This window comes from Centropristis striata, chromosome 18, assembly GCF_030273125.1.
Source record: "Centropristis striata isolate RG_2023a ecotype Rhode Island chromosome 18, C.striata_1.0, whole genome shotgun sequence".
NCBI classification, from domain to species: domain Eukaryota; kingdom Metazoa; phylum Chordata; class Actinopteri; order Perciformes; family Serranidae; genus Centropristis; species Centropristis striata.
This window is the reverse complement of record NC_081534.1, coordinates 14,737,190-14,750,166: the sequence shown is the minus strand read 5'-3', so window position 1 is coordinate 14,750,166 and position 12,977 is coordinate 14,737,190. Positions and strand designations below refer to the sequence as shown.

The following is a 12,977-nucleotide window of genomic DNA, read 5'->3' as shown; positions in this document are numbered from 1 at the left end:
TTTTTGAAGTGGGGTTTAATATGGAACTTATCCATAGTCAGCGTGTTACCTGAAGTAAATGGCTGTCTGTACACCCTCAGTTTGGAGAAGAAAGCAGGAATACTGGCATGGAAGTTTAGCAATGTAACAGCAAAACAAATTTTAGCCACCGAGACAAAGTTAGTTTAATTAGTTTATTAGTTTTAGTCTATGCAAATTTTGAACATTTTCACCACTTTGCCGTGCTATCAGACAGCCCTTTCCCAAAGCTTTCTCCAAAGCATCCAGGCTTCTTTGACAAAAACAGTAATTTTACCTTGCCACAGCAACTTCTGTGGGGTAAAATTACTATTTTTTCAATGGTGTGTGGATGGATATAACGGTTAGTTCCCTATTGGAAAGTGCTGAAAATATTCTAAATATAGAATATACTGAAACTGATATAATTATATTTGTTTTAGATGGCTAAAATATGTTTTACTGTTGCCCCCGTACATTGCTTAGCTTCTGTGCCAGTACTCCGGCCTGCTTCGCTGAACTGGAGGCAAGCAGAGCGCCATCTTCTGTATGTAACAAACTGACTGGATATGTAACTCATTCAGCCCTACTTCAAAATATCTGAACTGTTCCTTTAAGGTGGTTAGTCACATTTCCCCTGTTATCAGTGCCAGTGCAGACTTCACACACTCTGCTGTCCTGGCAAAGAAAAACACTGCATGAAAGCATGAGGTCAGAAAGTATCACCTAAAAGGCATCACATTTAATAAATATCTTTTAGCTGGGTCTTCTCCCACATCATCACCAGTACACAAGTCAAGACCCTTTGAATGCCCATTCTTCATAGCCAGACGTTGTTTTTTTTTGGTACATCAAAGCCTTTTTTTTTAGGATCTCGACTTTACATTCCATTTGTCCACAATCAAATCTGTCAAAATCTCCTGAGCATTATCGATCTACATTTATACACTGAAACATATCAATAAACACGAGAAACTCAAAACATGACAGGATGACAAAGGTGCTCTCCATGACACTGAAAATTCACAAAAATACTGTATTGTCTGAGTCACCTGAACCAACAGCAGGTTGGCTTTTTTCTCCCAATGTAAACATAGACTGGTTGATAATTCTAACCATTAAAGTTCACATTACTGACATTAATCAGGTAGAAGCAAAGAGATGAGCACAAGCAAAATAAATAGTTTTGAACACCGCTTGTTACAGTTTGGGGTCCATACTGTCATTGTTTGGTAGACATATTGGATTGTCATGTTAATGTTCATGTTTTGAACAATGATTAACACTTATAGACACATCTCCAGTCAGTCTTTCTCTCCATTGAGGTCAGTCATCTGTTCGCAGTACATCTGCAGTAGTCGGTCAGGTCAGTGCTGGTAGTGTGGTACAGGGATGTGCTGGTGGTGGTAGCTGCTGTGATGAGGAGAGTAGAGGAGCTCTGGGGTCTGAGGAGTCAGCCCGGTGCACAGAGGTTCATGGCTGCTCAGCACGGACGACAGGTACTTGGCCTCCTCAGTCAGCTGCTTCACCTCCTTCCTCAGGGCAGCGTTCTCCTTCTCCAGGTTCTCACTCTCCTGGAAACACAAGGATAGAATGTTTATTTGTTTATTAAGGACACGAGTGGTTTAACTAGTGTGTGGGTTGTTGGTAGACTGACAAGTAGGTTGGCAATTAGTGCCAGTGAAGCAATTTTGTGTTTCATTTGTTATTATTATTGAATTGTTGTAATTTATCAGAAGCAAATACAACAACAATGACATAAGGCCAGGGCAAAGGTTTAATCTACCCAAGATTTTGGTTTATGATCAAATACTTGCAAAACAAATTACTTTTCCATCAGTTTCAGCTGTACATTAGTAAATGTGAGCAAGCTGACACACTGAATAAAATATGAAAACTATGCCTCATAAGTATAATCTTAGCATTGCCACTGAAAGCATTTTAACATGTTGGGTTTAGTCTTAGACTCTCAGCATTCTTTTATTTCATGGCAGCCATTAGTTTCCATTCAGTTCAGTAGGTGTCAGCATCAGCATGTTGAAACTTTGATTGTAATATATATGTACTATATATTGTTCTTTTGCATTAGCAGAGAATAATACCATGATATCATGTAATATAAGTATAAGTATATATTTCATTTACTTTTAAGACTATACAAATTGTGTTTCTCTCCATCTTGAAATTAATGAAGACCAAAGGATTCTTGGGACTTAGTAAAAATACAAAAAAAATACAGCATGCCCTAGTTTGCCTCAGGTAATTTGAAAAAGTCACTGTCCTTTAACATCAACCTATGAATACTGATTCACACACAAACTACCTGCAGCTCACAAAAGCACCACAATCTTAAAAGTTGCCATTCTAACATTTTGGATGACATACGTATATTTTCCAAAACAAGCTCTCTAAAGTGTCTTTCATACTTGTCATCAATTTCAGAGATCGTATAAGTAGAGCAAAGTGTGCGAGTGGTTGAAAAAGATCTTTTTGGTGTGGGAATAGCAGGCGAGAAAAACTTCCACTTGGTTAAGGTCATCACACCATGGCCAGAAGATTATAATACCGAGCTGTGAGTCCTTACTGTCACAGAACCTTTGGGCAAACCCCTGTACTTGCGTCACTTAGCCAAATACAGCCCACTGCTATCAGCGCTTTACAAGAAGTGACTGCCTTCTTTCTCCCCTCCTGCCCACGACATACAATTTCAAGCTCATTTACACAGAAGAAAAAAATACTACTGAAGAAACAGGAAATAAGCTACGGTGTCATAGAGAGGGAAAATTCGCCTTCCTGTTTATCTAGTGAGACGAGAAAAGCCACAGTTCTGTGGTCCCCGGGTGTTCTCTGTGACTCTGAAAGGCTTTAAAGAGATTGATATATGCCATATTTCACTGGAAGGATTCACATTAATTCAAATCTCTGGATCAACGACAGCCTACACTGTGGCTTTTTTGAAGGTCAAAATCTCTTCAGTTTATCTGATAAAGTTCACAGAAACAGCTGCTCTGAAAACATCATGGTAACGGAGTAAAGACAGTGCAGCACAAATCATCTCAGTTTGAATGAGAAAGTAACACAGATAGTGGAAATGTGGTCAACATGTTGAAGTGTGAGCTGATGTAAGTTGTGGCAGCATGTTGAGTTATTTCAGGGTATAAAGGATCTATAACATTAATTGCATCATTTCTGTTGAAGTCAATGTGTTCATAGACGTGCTGCACGCACAGGTAACTGAAGATTTAAAATCTAGATAAGGAAGCGTCTGCACAGTTTTTTAAGTTGAGGACTGTTTTGTGCCAAGTCAAAAAAATAAAAGCTGAAACGACACTGACTACCATCTATCATACGAAATGAGCTGCACAAAAGAATAATGGGGACGACAAACAAAGCGGCTGGACCAAACAGCCACGGAGGGATTACTGATCGGGCCTACTGGGCATAGGCCCAGGGGTCCAAAGTGTAAGGGGAGCCAAGAACTAGCCTTCACCTACAAAATATCACTCCAAGAGACACATACCAACCAGGGATAGACGATCACAAAGAAACATAAAACAACTACAAAGCAACCAAAACTACCTCGAGGAGGTGCATAACAGCTTCAAAAAAATACAAAGAGACTCAAAATGACTATGAGAAGAGGAAAAACAACCACAACGTAATTAAAAAGTAACTACAGAGAGACAAAAAACTACAACAAAAAGTGTTGAAACAGACAAAAAATGAACTACAAAAGATCAAAACAGTTACAAAGTAACAGAAAACAATTGCAAATACCAAAAAAAAACGGACCTCAAAGAAACACAAAATGACCGCAGAGAGATGTGTAACAACTAGTTGTTGCCCAGGGGCCCATTGTCTCATCGTCCGCCCATGCGAACACCCTTCTGTTATCATATTCAGCGCTGCAATCTTTGGTGCTGGATTCTGCTGCAAAAGGGAGTGAATGCCCACACGTGCTAATTTATTCCTTTAGCTTCTACAAACACACAGAGCAGCATCCAAGTGTGCAGCCCAACAGAAGCCATGACACATCGCCACATGGTCAGGTAGCATTTTGTAAATATAGTACAAAATCATTCCTTTGGCAAAGCCTTGGGGCTGCACAGGCATCATTAATAGTTACCGTATTTTGGAAGGGTAGCCTAACTAATCTATCTGCTAAACATCCTGTGTGTGTGTATCTACAGAGAAATCCTTACATTTTCAGTCTTGGCTTTATCAAGGAACAGTCATGTTCCATTAGTACCATGAAATATCTTTTTGCACGTGTCTCTGTGGCAAAAGTCAGTCTTAAACTGTGTTAAGTATGAGTGTGGTGTGTAATGCAAAGAGAGAGCTCCTCACCAAGTGCAAGCTGTCAGCTTTCTGAGTTTGCCTCATCCTGCTCTTCTGAGCAGCAATCCGGTTCTTCTCTCTCCGCATCACCTTCTTTGCATCATCTGAGGAACTCTGAGAAAACACAAGTGTTGACAGTTAACGTGTGTGCAATGACATAAACATCAAGTGGCAAACTGACAGGCACAAAGATGGTCCTCACACTTGAGGTCTCTGGCTCTTGCTGATGGGTATATGTGTGAAGTGGGATTGTCGCTTGTTTTAATGACAGTTTGACAGAAGGTACACCTAATGGGCAGGGTCGGGGAGTGGCTGAGTCATCGGTTAGGTATAACGCACACCCTGTTTCATGTCCTGAACACTCGATTTTCTTGGTATCGTAATAACTAATCCATTTCAAAATGCTGAGTCAGTTGAACATCAAAGAGATAACAAATTCATTATCTAACGTCTTCTGAATTGTCCGTTAATGCATTGCAGAAAACCCCCCCAAAACAACTAATGCTGCTGGAGATTGCTTAATCGACGTAAAATGAGGCTTCCAGCTTGTACTACGTATAAAACAACAGCAATATTTCCACAACACTAGATCAAGAAAATGAACAACAACGTGTGCAAGAGAATGGCACATGTGAAGTAGTCTCACGTGCAGAGGAACGTACAGTACATACAGTTTTTAACACGCTGTCTGTTCCTGACAGCTCTCCAATCATTCACAGTTTGAGAGACTTGCTAAAACAAAGGATTCCCACAACTTGGACGAGTGATACATTTTGCAATTCACAAAAGCCTACACTTGAAGCGAGTCATGCCTCCTGCAGCCCATGTGTGCATGTGAAACACTTCTGAAAAACTGTGAAACGAGCCAACAGATAGAACTAGTGTCTCTTTGATAGGCTGTGTTGCTGCCCACTAGATATGCATCAAACACAGCATCCAATCGCAGATTTTGTAGCGTTTAATTCACATGATTTGTATTTAATCCATAGATCTTTAGTGTAAATAGGAGTAAACCAAGTACATTATTGAGAAAGTACATGAAAGCGCACACTTACCGGCCTGCTTCCAGGTGATGGGGACTTGTAGCTTGTGTCATTGCTGTCAGAGCCCTGAGCCATAGCCAACCGCGGCGACTGAAACCGTGTGTCTTTGTCCACTTCTGCTTTGTGTTTTTGAGTATGTGTGTGTGGTTTGTGTGTGATAGAGAGAGAGAGAGAAAGACCGAAAGAGAGAGTCTGTGTAGCAGAACCAGTGCTGAGAAGAATTTGGCTTAATGAGGCTCTTTCTTCCCTCTTTTCTTTCCCTTTCTGTCACTCCTCCTTCTCTTTCACTCTCTCGCTCACGCTCTCTTCCTTTATCTCTCTCTCTCTCTCTCTCTCTCTCTCTCTCTCTCTCTCTCTCTCTCTGTGACACACACACTGTGAGACTAGCTGTCTGTCTAATTAGCTGTATCTGATGTGGCTTCTGGTAAGAATCTGGGTAAGTTGCATTAGACTGGAAGTCACATGTCTGGTGGAAAGTTAAAGCACATAAGGTAATCTTGTAAACTCCAGAAAAATAACATATTGGGGGTTTAAGTTACAATTTGAATAAAAATGGGTGGATATTACCAGTATCAGAAAAAGTTTTAAAACTGACCTTGCTCGCTATATATAAAAAAATGATAGTGGTTCAATCAAAACGAAATTAAAACTAACTTTCACTTAAACGCCCAGTAACCAGATGCATAAAACCACTTACCACTTAAACCACGTAAATATTCATCTAATGATGCCTTAAAATAATTTGTTGCATAAAATCAACATGACTTCCTTCGGATGTTGTAAGGAAAAAACCCTTTGACCTCAAGGTGTTTGCCCTTACCTATTGAGTATTCTCTTGTAAGCAGGTTTTTTCTGCAGATTTTTTTAAGAGACCCGTACCAGTCTCTTTAACGTGAAACAATTTACTGGAAAATAAAACAACGGCTGAATGTATAGTGATTGAGGAGGAGGGGTAGATACAGAAACACAATTTTCAGGAAAGGAAAAATGTTAACCACCAACATGTATTGTGTTAACATTTCGTCACACTGTTAAAATAATCGCCATTTTTTTGTCAAAATTGTTTTTTTTTTTACCTAAATCATCTCCTCATGACGCCGGCCACCTATGGTAAAATCGCCTACATCCTCAGTTGATCAGATCATGTGATTTTACCCCTTTAAGATCATCACTTCTTGACAATTCATAGGCATCAGATAAGAACCCAGCAAGGAAGAGCTAGAGGGTTTAGTTTAGTTTATCACTGTTTTATTGTTGACACTAATATTGGTAACACTTTATTTTGAAGGTGTCTACATTACATGACATGAGTGTGTCATAAACATGACATGGGATGTGTCATGAACATTAATGACACTTTGAAGTAACATTAATGCTCATGATGCTTGTCATGTCATGTTTCTGACAGGCTTGTGTGACTCTTATGTAGACACCTTCAAAATAAAGTGTTACCATATCTTGCTTCAGTCACAAAGGCATGTTCAAAAAGTCAAGCCTAAGTAATTTATTTCTCTTAAGTTACATAATTTACACACAGTGTTATTACTATGCCAATAGCCATCCTTTGTTACATCCTTTTTGAGTGAAATGGTCAATAAATGTCATATGTTACACTTTTGGTGAAGTTTTTTATGTTTCCTGCAAAACTTGAAAAAATGAGTTTGGCGATTATTTTAACAGGGTGACGATTTGCACTAGCATCAGCAGCTTAACAATCTACAACTTCCAAAAAGTTGGGACGCTTGAATTCAGCGTGAAGTTCATCAGTTGGCACATGAAATATATGGTCTTCGTACAGTTTTTAATTGAATATTTGTCACAAACAATTAGCAAATTGTCACATTTTATTTTATTCACATTGTCCCAACCTTTAACGTTAGCTAGCCAGATGTTAGCATAACAGTCTCGTATATTAACCATATTAACACTCATGAGCTAGTGTTTTATCAACACTCACCACTTTTAGTCGACTCCTTTAGATGTTTGGATATCTCTGTTGTTCACAGTAATATTTTTCATTTCTTCGAGGGTTGGTTTTCACAGAAAGATATCTCACTACTATTCTGTCAGCTAAAGCTAGTTCTTGCCGCGCTGTAACCATGGTAATTGAAGTGCACACAGGTGCTGTATTATGACAGTAACTGCCGTTAAAGGTAAACACTGGGAGGCAACCTAAGAGACCTAATGCAATGCTGCTAAATTAATCACAGCTTGGGGAAAGATTTTGCATATGTGACACATTTAAGTTTAAAACTTTAGTAGTAGTTTATGCACAGATATTGACCCTACTAGCAGACTACTTACTTTCTGTTATATCTCACAGGTGCTATTATTCACATTTTATGACTTTATATCAGTGCTTTCTGTTTCTGCTTTAATTAGTTGTTATCATAATTCCTTTGCAGTTTAAAATATGGAACTATGTATTGGTTCATGTTTGCCATGGGTCCTAATTTAAAGTATCACTCACTAGGAGCAGCATTTTTCTCAGTCTGATCAGGGTATTTTTGTTTTATTCAATATACAATTAAACTGTAACTCATCTAAATAAATGTTATTTTTTTCTTGAGATCATATTTATAGAGACACAACTAATACTGTTTCTGGAAGAAATACATTAACATTTTGCTGTGGTTGTTGTTTCTTACACTAGTTTATTTTTGGGGTCCCTGGTGACCCCAGTTAATAAGGTAAATATGTTGGTAGGATGAAGGTTAACCCTGCTGCAACCTATTTGTTTCACTTGTCCTTATGTATCTGTATATGTCTTTGTGCAAGCATGTTACAAAGGCATAGCGGGCATTCCCTCTTCCTCTTTTTTTAGCAGCCACATCTGATACGTTTCGACCAAATCCTCAAGAGACAGTACATCCTAAAACTCCACATGGATGACTGAGTTGTGAATATTTACACACACTTCATGGTAATTTCCAGAAGTGTACCATGCTTTCTTGCACCAGCTGCAATAAGGTGAGGCTACGTGGAGGGCCGTGGGGCTCCCCAAAACCCCACGGAGAATTCCCTCACTCTATTTCACTCTAAATGACTTTCTGTGAAGATGAAGTGTGGGGAATCTTCAAGAAAATGTACAGTATGAGGAGCTTACATGTACACAGTGGTGTGGTATGACACATACTGCAGCTTTAACAGCCAACAAAATCTGCATTAAAAAGTCACGGCGGACTGCTGCATATGTGACTTCTTGTATTATTTTCTTGTTTACCTCCATCACGAGGTAGCATTTGGTGATGCAAGAACAAGATTTTCTTGTGAGGAAAAAAAAAGAATCAGGACCAAAACAGCTTTGCTCGGCAGAACAGCCCTCCCACACAAAAACATGTTCTACCATCACAGGAATTTTGAAGAGCTTGGGCAAGGCCAGACATTTCTAATACTTGGCATTTAACGCTGTCCAAAAGAGTTGAGACTGTAAAAAGAAAAGAAAGAGGAGGAAAGCTGATTAGTCAAATTCTGCTTTAACCAGGGCACAGACACAATACAGTACAAATATAGAAAAACAAAACAAGTCTACAGCTTTGACTTAGTGCGGTGAGTTTATTTCAAAGCCTGAAATGACCTGAAGCTGCAAGGGATACGACCAGGCCTGAAGTAATTAGATTATTTACTTAAGTAAAAGTACTAAAATATATATAAATTATACATTAATAAATAATATCAGCTTAATGTACTTAAAGTATTAAAATTGCTCTGTCAGTGCTTTACTATTATATGAAGATGATAAAAAGTACTGCTGCCTAATGTGCATGTTGCATTTAACTGCTGTAGATGTGCAAGGGATTTTAATGACAACTGCTAAAGAAACACTTTATCCTTCAGTTTAACAGAAACATTTACATTTAAAAAAAATGGAAATAAATGGTTTTCACTGGACGGGAAGGGTGTCAAAAATATGTTAATCTTTTTTTTCCTTCATTTAAATTTTATTTATTTATTTAGTCAGATAAATGTTCATGGTTTTCACTGGACAGGAAGGCTGGGAAAAAAATAATTAATTTAATTTGTTATTATTATTTTTTTATTATTACAAGATTTCTCTTTGAGATGTAATGGAGTCCAGATATAATGTAGTATAAAAATGGAAATATTAAAGTAAAGTAAAAACCTCAAATTTAAATATAGAACATGAGTAGGCCTAAATGTATTTAATTTTTATTTATTTTTAAAACATACAGTTTTTAAAATGTTGAATGGATCATGATCATTTCACATTAAAGCAGAATTGCTTTTTCTGTGTTTGTCATTTTAATTCTGACGTTTTTCAGCGAGCTATTTGCGAGCTATTCCATCTGGAGATTAGTAAAACAAAGAGAGCTTTTTGCTCTCTTTTAATTCTGCAAATAATCAAGCTCTCAGAAGCAGCGAGACGTCACAAAACAGGCTTGATAGCAGCTTATCAAACAGAGTTCACACTCAACACATTTGGTCACCCAAATTCAGCCGGACTAAAATGTAGTATAGGTGACAGCTGATAAGTTTAAATTAATATCAGCAACTGCTGTCACAGTCACTCTTCTTCTTCAGGCCTCAGTTAGTTGGAAAAACCCCTGCAGGGCCATTTATTTTGTGGTCTCTCTTCCTTGGAAATGACTGTGGGAGGTTTCTAATAAGCACCAAATTATTGAGAGAAAGTGAAGAATCGTGTCGGCGCTGATGACCGTAAAAATAACACTGAGACACGTATTGTGAATTTAATTATACTGAACAGAGTATTCACTTCAAAACAAAGGCCATTTATGAGTCATAGCAAAAGTGTAAAGTCCACTCTGTAGAAAGTTGACTCTGAAGTCAGCATTTGAAAGTTATCATCAGGAGATACACATGTACAGCACAGTCCTGAGAATTATGCTGATATAAAGTTATTTTAACCACTCAGTTACATATGAAGAGTTGGGTTGCTGAAATAATGACCACTAGGTTGCCTGGCACAGGTCAGGTCACCTGCTTGTCATTTAAAAAAAAAAGAATGTGGCACTATGTCAATGCGGGAAACACTGAACTTTCCACCCTTAGTCCTAAGGTTTAGACTATACACATACTTTTGGTTCTCTTTGTTTTAAAAATGATTTAAGGCAGGAACATTTCTGACTTTGATGCCACACAAGGTGTTACAAAATGCTGTATTGTTTGCACGTTGCGTCAGTTTCAAGAAACACTTCCTCCTTAACTGAAAAATGATCCATTTATTATTCTGTCATACCGTTACAACTAAGACAGGAAGACAAATCCTAATATCATAGATAAAGCTGCGAGGAACTTACACCTGACATTTCAGTCTGATTATGAATGATCTCATCTGTATTCCAGTGAAGAGTGTTGAAATGCAAAGAAGTGATCGGAGTGATAATAGATACAACTAAATACACACTATGTTGATGATTTGAATGAACCTAATAAAACATCAGGCATCTTTTGAATGTGAGAAGCCAATATGGAAATTAGGTTACAATGCCTCATTTCAATTGAATGGATGAATGAAAGGGCATGGAGTTTGTTAAACAGCCTATTGAAACTGATAGTTTGAAGAAAAGCCTCATATAGTAGTTGAACTGGCGCCACCTATCTCATGAGAGATATTCAGGTGGTTGGTGTAGTAGCAGGTGTGGTCCAGGTGGAGGCGGTGTGGGACAGCTGCAGCAGCTGGTTTGTGTGTGTTTTTGGTGAGACTAAGAAGAGGAATCCGCTGGTGTGTGGTATAAATATGTAAGGTTTGAGTGTTTGTATGAAAAGAGTAGTGAGTTGTTGTGTGTAAAAGACTGGGTCCCGCTGTATTACTCAGGCTGCACTACAGCGTCTATTCACAGGCGCGATCCCACTACTGAGCGGCACGGGGGCTTTGACCTGCTCCGTTTCCGACCTGGGCCGGTGCACCCCTCCTTAGACGACCTGGTGGTCCCGAGCTCCCTCAGGAGCACCATATCGATACCGAACTTAGTGCGGACACCCGATCGGCATAGTCCGCTGCAGCTCAGAGCTCCTGAGCTCAAACGCTCCGCCAGCCTCAGCCTCCCGGTAGCTTGGATTACAGGCGCGCGCCACCGCACCCGGCGAGGAAGAAGCTCGCTCATAGTGCTTATGACTTTAACTGAAGTGACGTCACCAGGGAGCGCGCTGCAGCGGCCTCTAGCGGCCGGAAATAAATCTGTTTATATTTCATTTTTTTTCAATATATTTTAGTTTTTTTGCAGATTTTATATTATTATGATTATATCTATTATGTATATATCATAGAGTTATCTACATCATTGTTTTATTTGTTTTACTTTTATTCTATTTCATTGTATATGTTAATTCCATTTAATCTTTTTTTTATGTTCCTGTGTCCTATTCCATTTATGCTGCTTCGACAGCAAATGTCCCCTCGTGGATAAATAAATGTCTATCTGTGATAATATGCATTTCTGTTGTGGTTTCATGAATGAGGAGAACAATAGGTGGTCGTTTAAAGCACATTTACTCCATACGTCGGATTCAGTTCTGGCATGCTTCAGAATGAATGAAAAGGTTACAGAGACTGAAACTTCTTATATACTCGTCGTGGCACGGTGCCAGTTATTCTGGTACATTGAAGGTTGCTTAACTTTGAGTTTATACGGTAAAGTTGTCAACACACGTAATATATGTGGTCATCTGTGGTCAGCTTATAAGGTCAGCCTGTCAACATCTTACTCAAGTGGTCAGAGGAGACACAAGTCTTATTCCTCAAATACACACATTCCTAAGTATAAATTTATGCTGAGTTTATGAATGCATGCTGTGCAATTACAAAGAATACATCCTAACAGTCTGTCTGTCTGTTCACTTACATCACTCTCTGTCCAGTCTCCATAGTACACAGCCAATCTAGATCAGAATAGCTATACATATGTTCTCTTAACTGCGTTATCATAATCTTTTCATAAAAAATGAAATATTCCATTCTTCTCACTTTTCTCAGAAATCATCTCGAAGAGCACACAAACTATAACATGTGATTGGAACATAGAAAGAAATGTATATTTATATTCTTTGTGGTTGTTTTTTCCCAATGTAAAGTCATTTTCTTAGTATTCCCCCATTTTGATATCACATAGACAAATACACAAATCATCACAAAATGGGATCAGATTTTCTGTTGGACAAATACGTTTTGGACATTTTTATATTTGAACAGTTGTTCATGAATTGCTCACCTTCTACAGTGAAGTCGAATGAATCAGTCAATGTACAGCTGTAATGATGAAGCCTGCTCATCATTTATTGATGACATATACATCTTGACTTCATAAATGAAGTAACTCATATAGTATAGTATATTTGTCAGCATCTCATGGTATATACATTTGGAACAACTTCTTAATTTTCAGCGAATCCAATCTTCCAGCTTGATAGAGTTAAGGAAATATATGGTTTTCTAATAATAATATAAACGAATGAATAAATGCTATGTGCTGCGGCATGGGCTTGTGCCTGATCTGAGAGATAAAATCTCCACTGAACAGCCAAAAACTATCATCCTTAACACAGTCAGTCCTTTATAAAACTAATTTTTTTTTTAGATCATCTATCAGTGGTAAACATGTGCATGCGCTAATATTATTA

The 12,977-nt window shown here is 38.3% G+C and overlaps 1 protein-coding gene across 3 annotated transcripts; it reads right to left on the bottom strand.

Annotated features, from left to right (window-relative positions):
- Positions 1-200: 200 nt before the first annotated feature.
- On the bottom strand, positions 201-7,543 carry batf (basic leucine zipper transcription factor, ATF-like). Of its 3 annotated transcripts, XM_059355740.1 has the most exons (5): positions 7,336-7,543; positions 6,199-6,302; positions 5,391-5,494; positions 4,345-4,449; positions 201-1,571 (listed from the first exon to the last, which is right to left on the bottom strand). In XM_059355740.1, the coding sequence occupies exons 3-5, from the start codon at positions 5,451-5,453 to the stop codon at positions 1,365-1,367; spliced, it is 375 nt and encodes a 124-aa protein (XP_059211723.1). In that variant the 5' UTR covers positions 5,454-5,494; positions 6,199-6,302; positions 7,336-7,543; the 3' UTR covers positions 201-1,364. The 3 variants fall into 3 exon arrangements, with proteins under 3 accessions (XP_059211723.1, XP_059211724.1, XP_059211722.1); XM_059355741.1 differs by lacking the exon at positions 6,199-6,302; XM_059355739.1 differs by lacking the exon at positions 7,336-7,543 and having other exon boundaries at positions 6,199-6,646.
- Between the last annotated feature and the right edge of the window lie 5,434 nt (positions 7,544-12,977).

Coding starts and splice junctions, on each gene's coding strand:
- batf (XM_059355740.1), bottom strand. CDS start 5,453: ATGGCTCAGGGCTCTGACAGCAATGACACAAGCTACAAGTCCCCATCA. Junction 4,450..5,390: donor CATCACCTGGAAGCAGGCCG/GTAAGTGTGCGC, acceptor GTGTTTTCTCAG/AGTTCCTCAGATGATGCAAA. Junction 1,572..4,344: donor AAGCTGACAGCTTGCACTTG/GTGAGGAGCTCT, acceptor TTGTGTTTCCAG/GAGAGTGAGAACCTGGAGAA.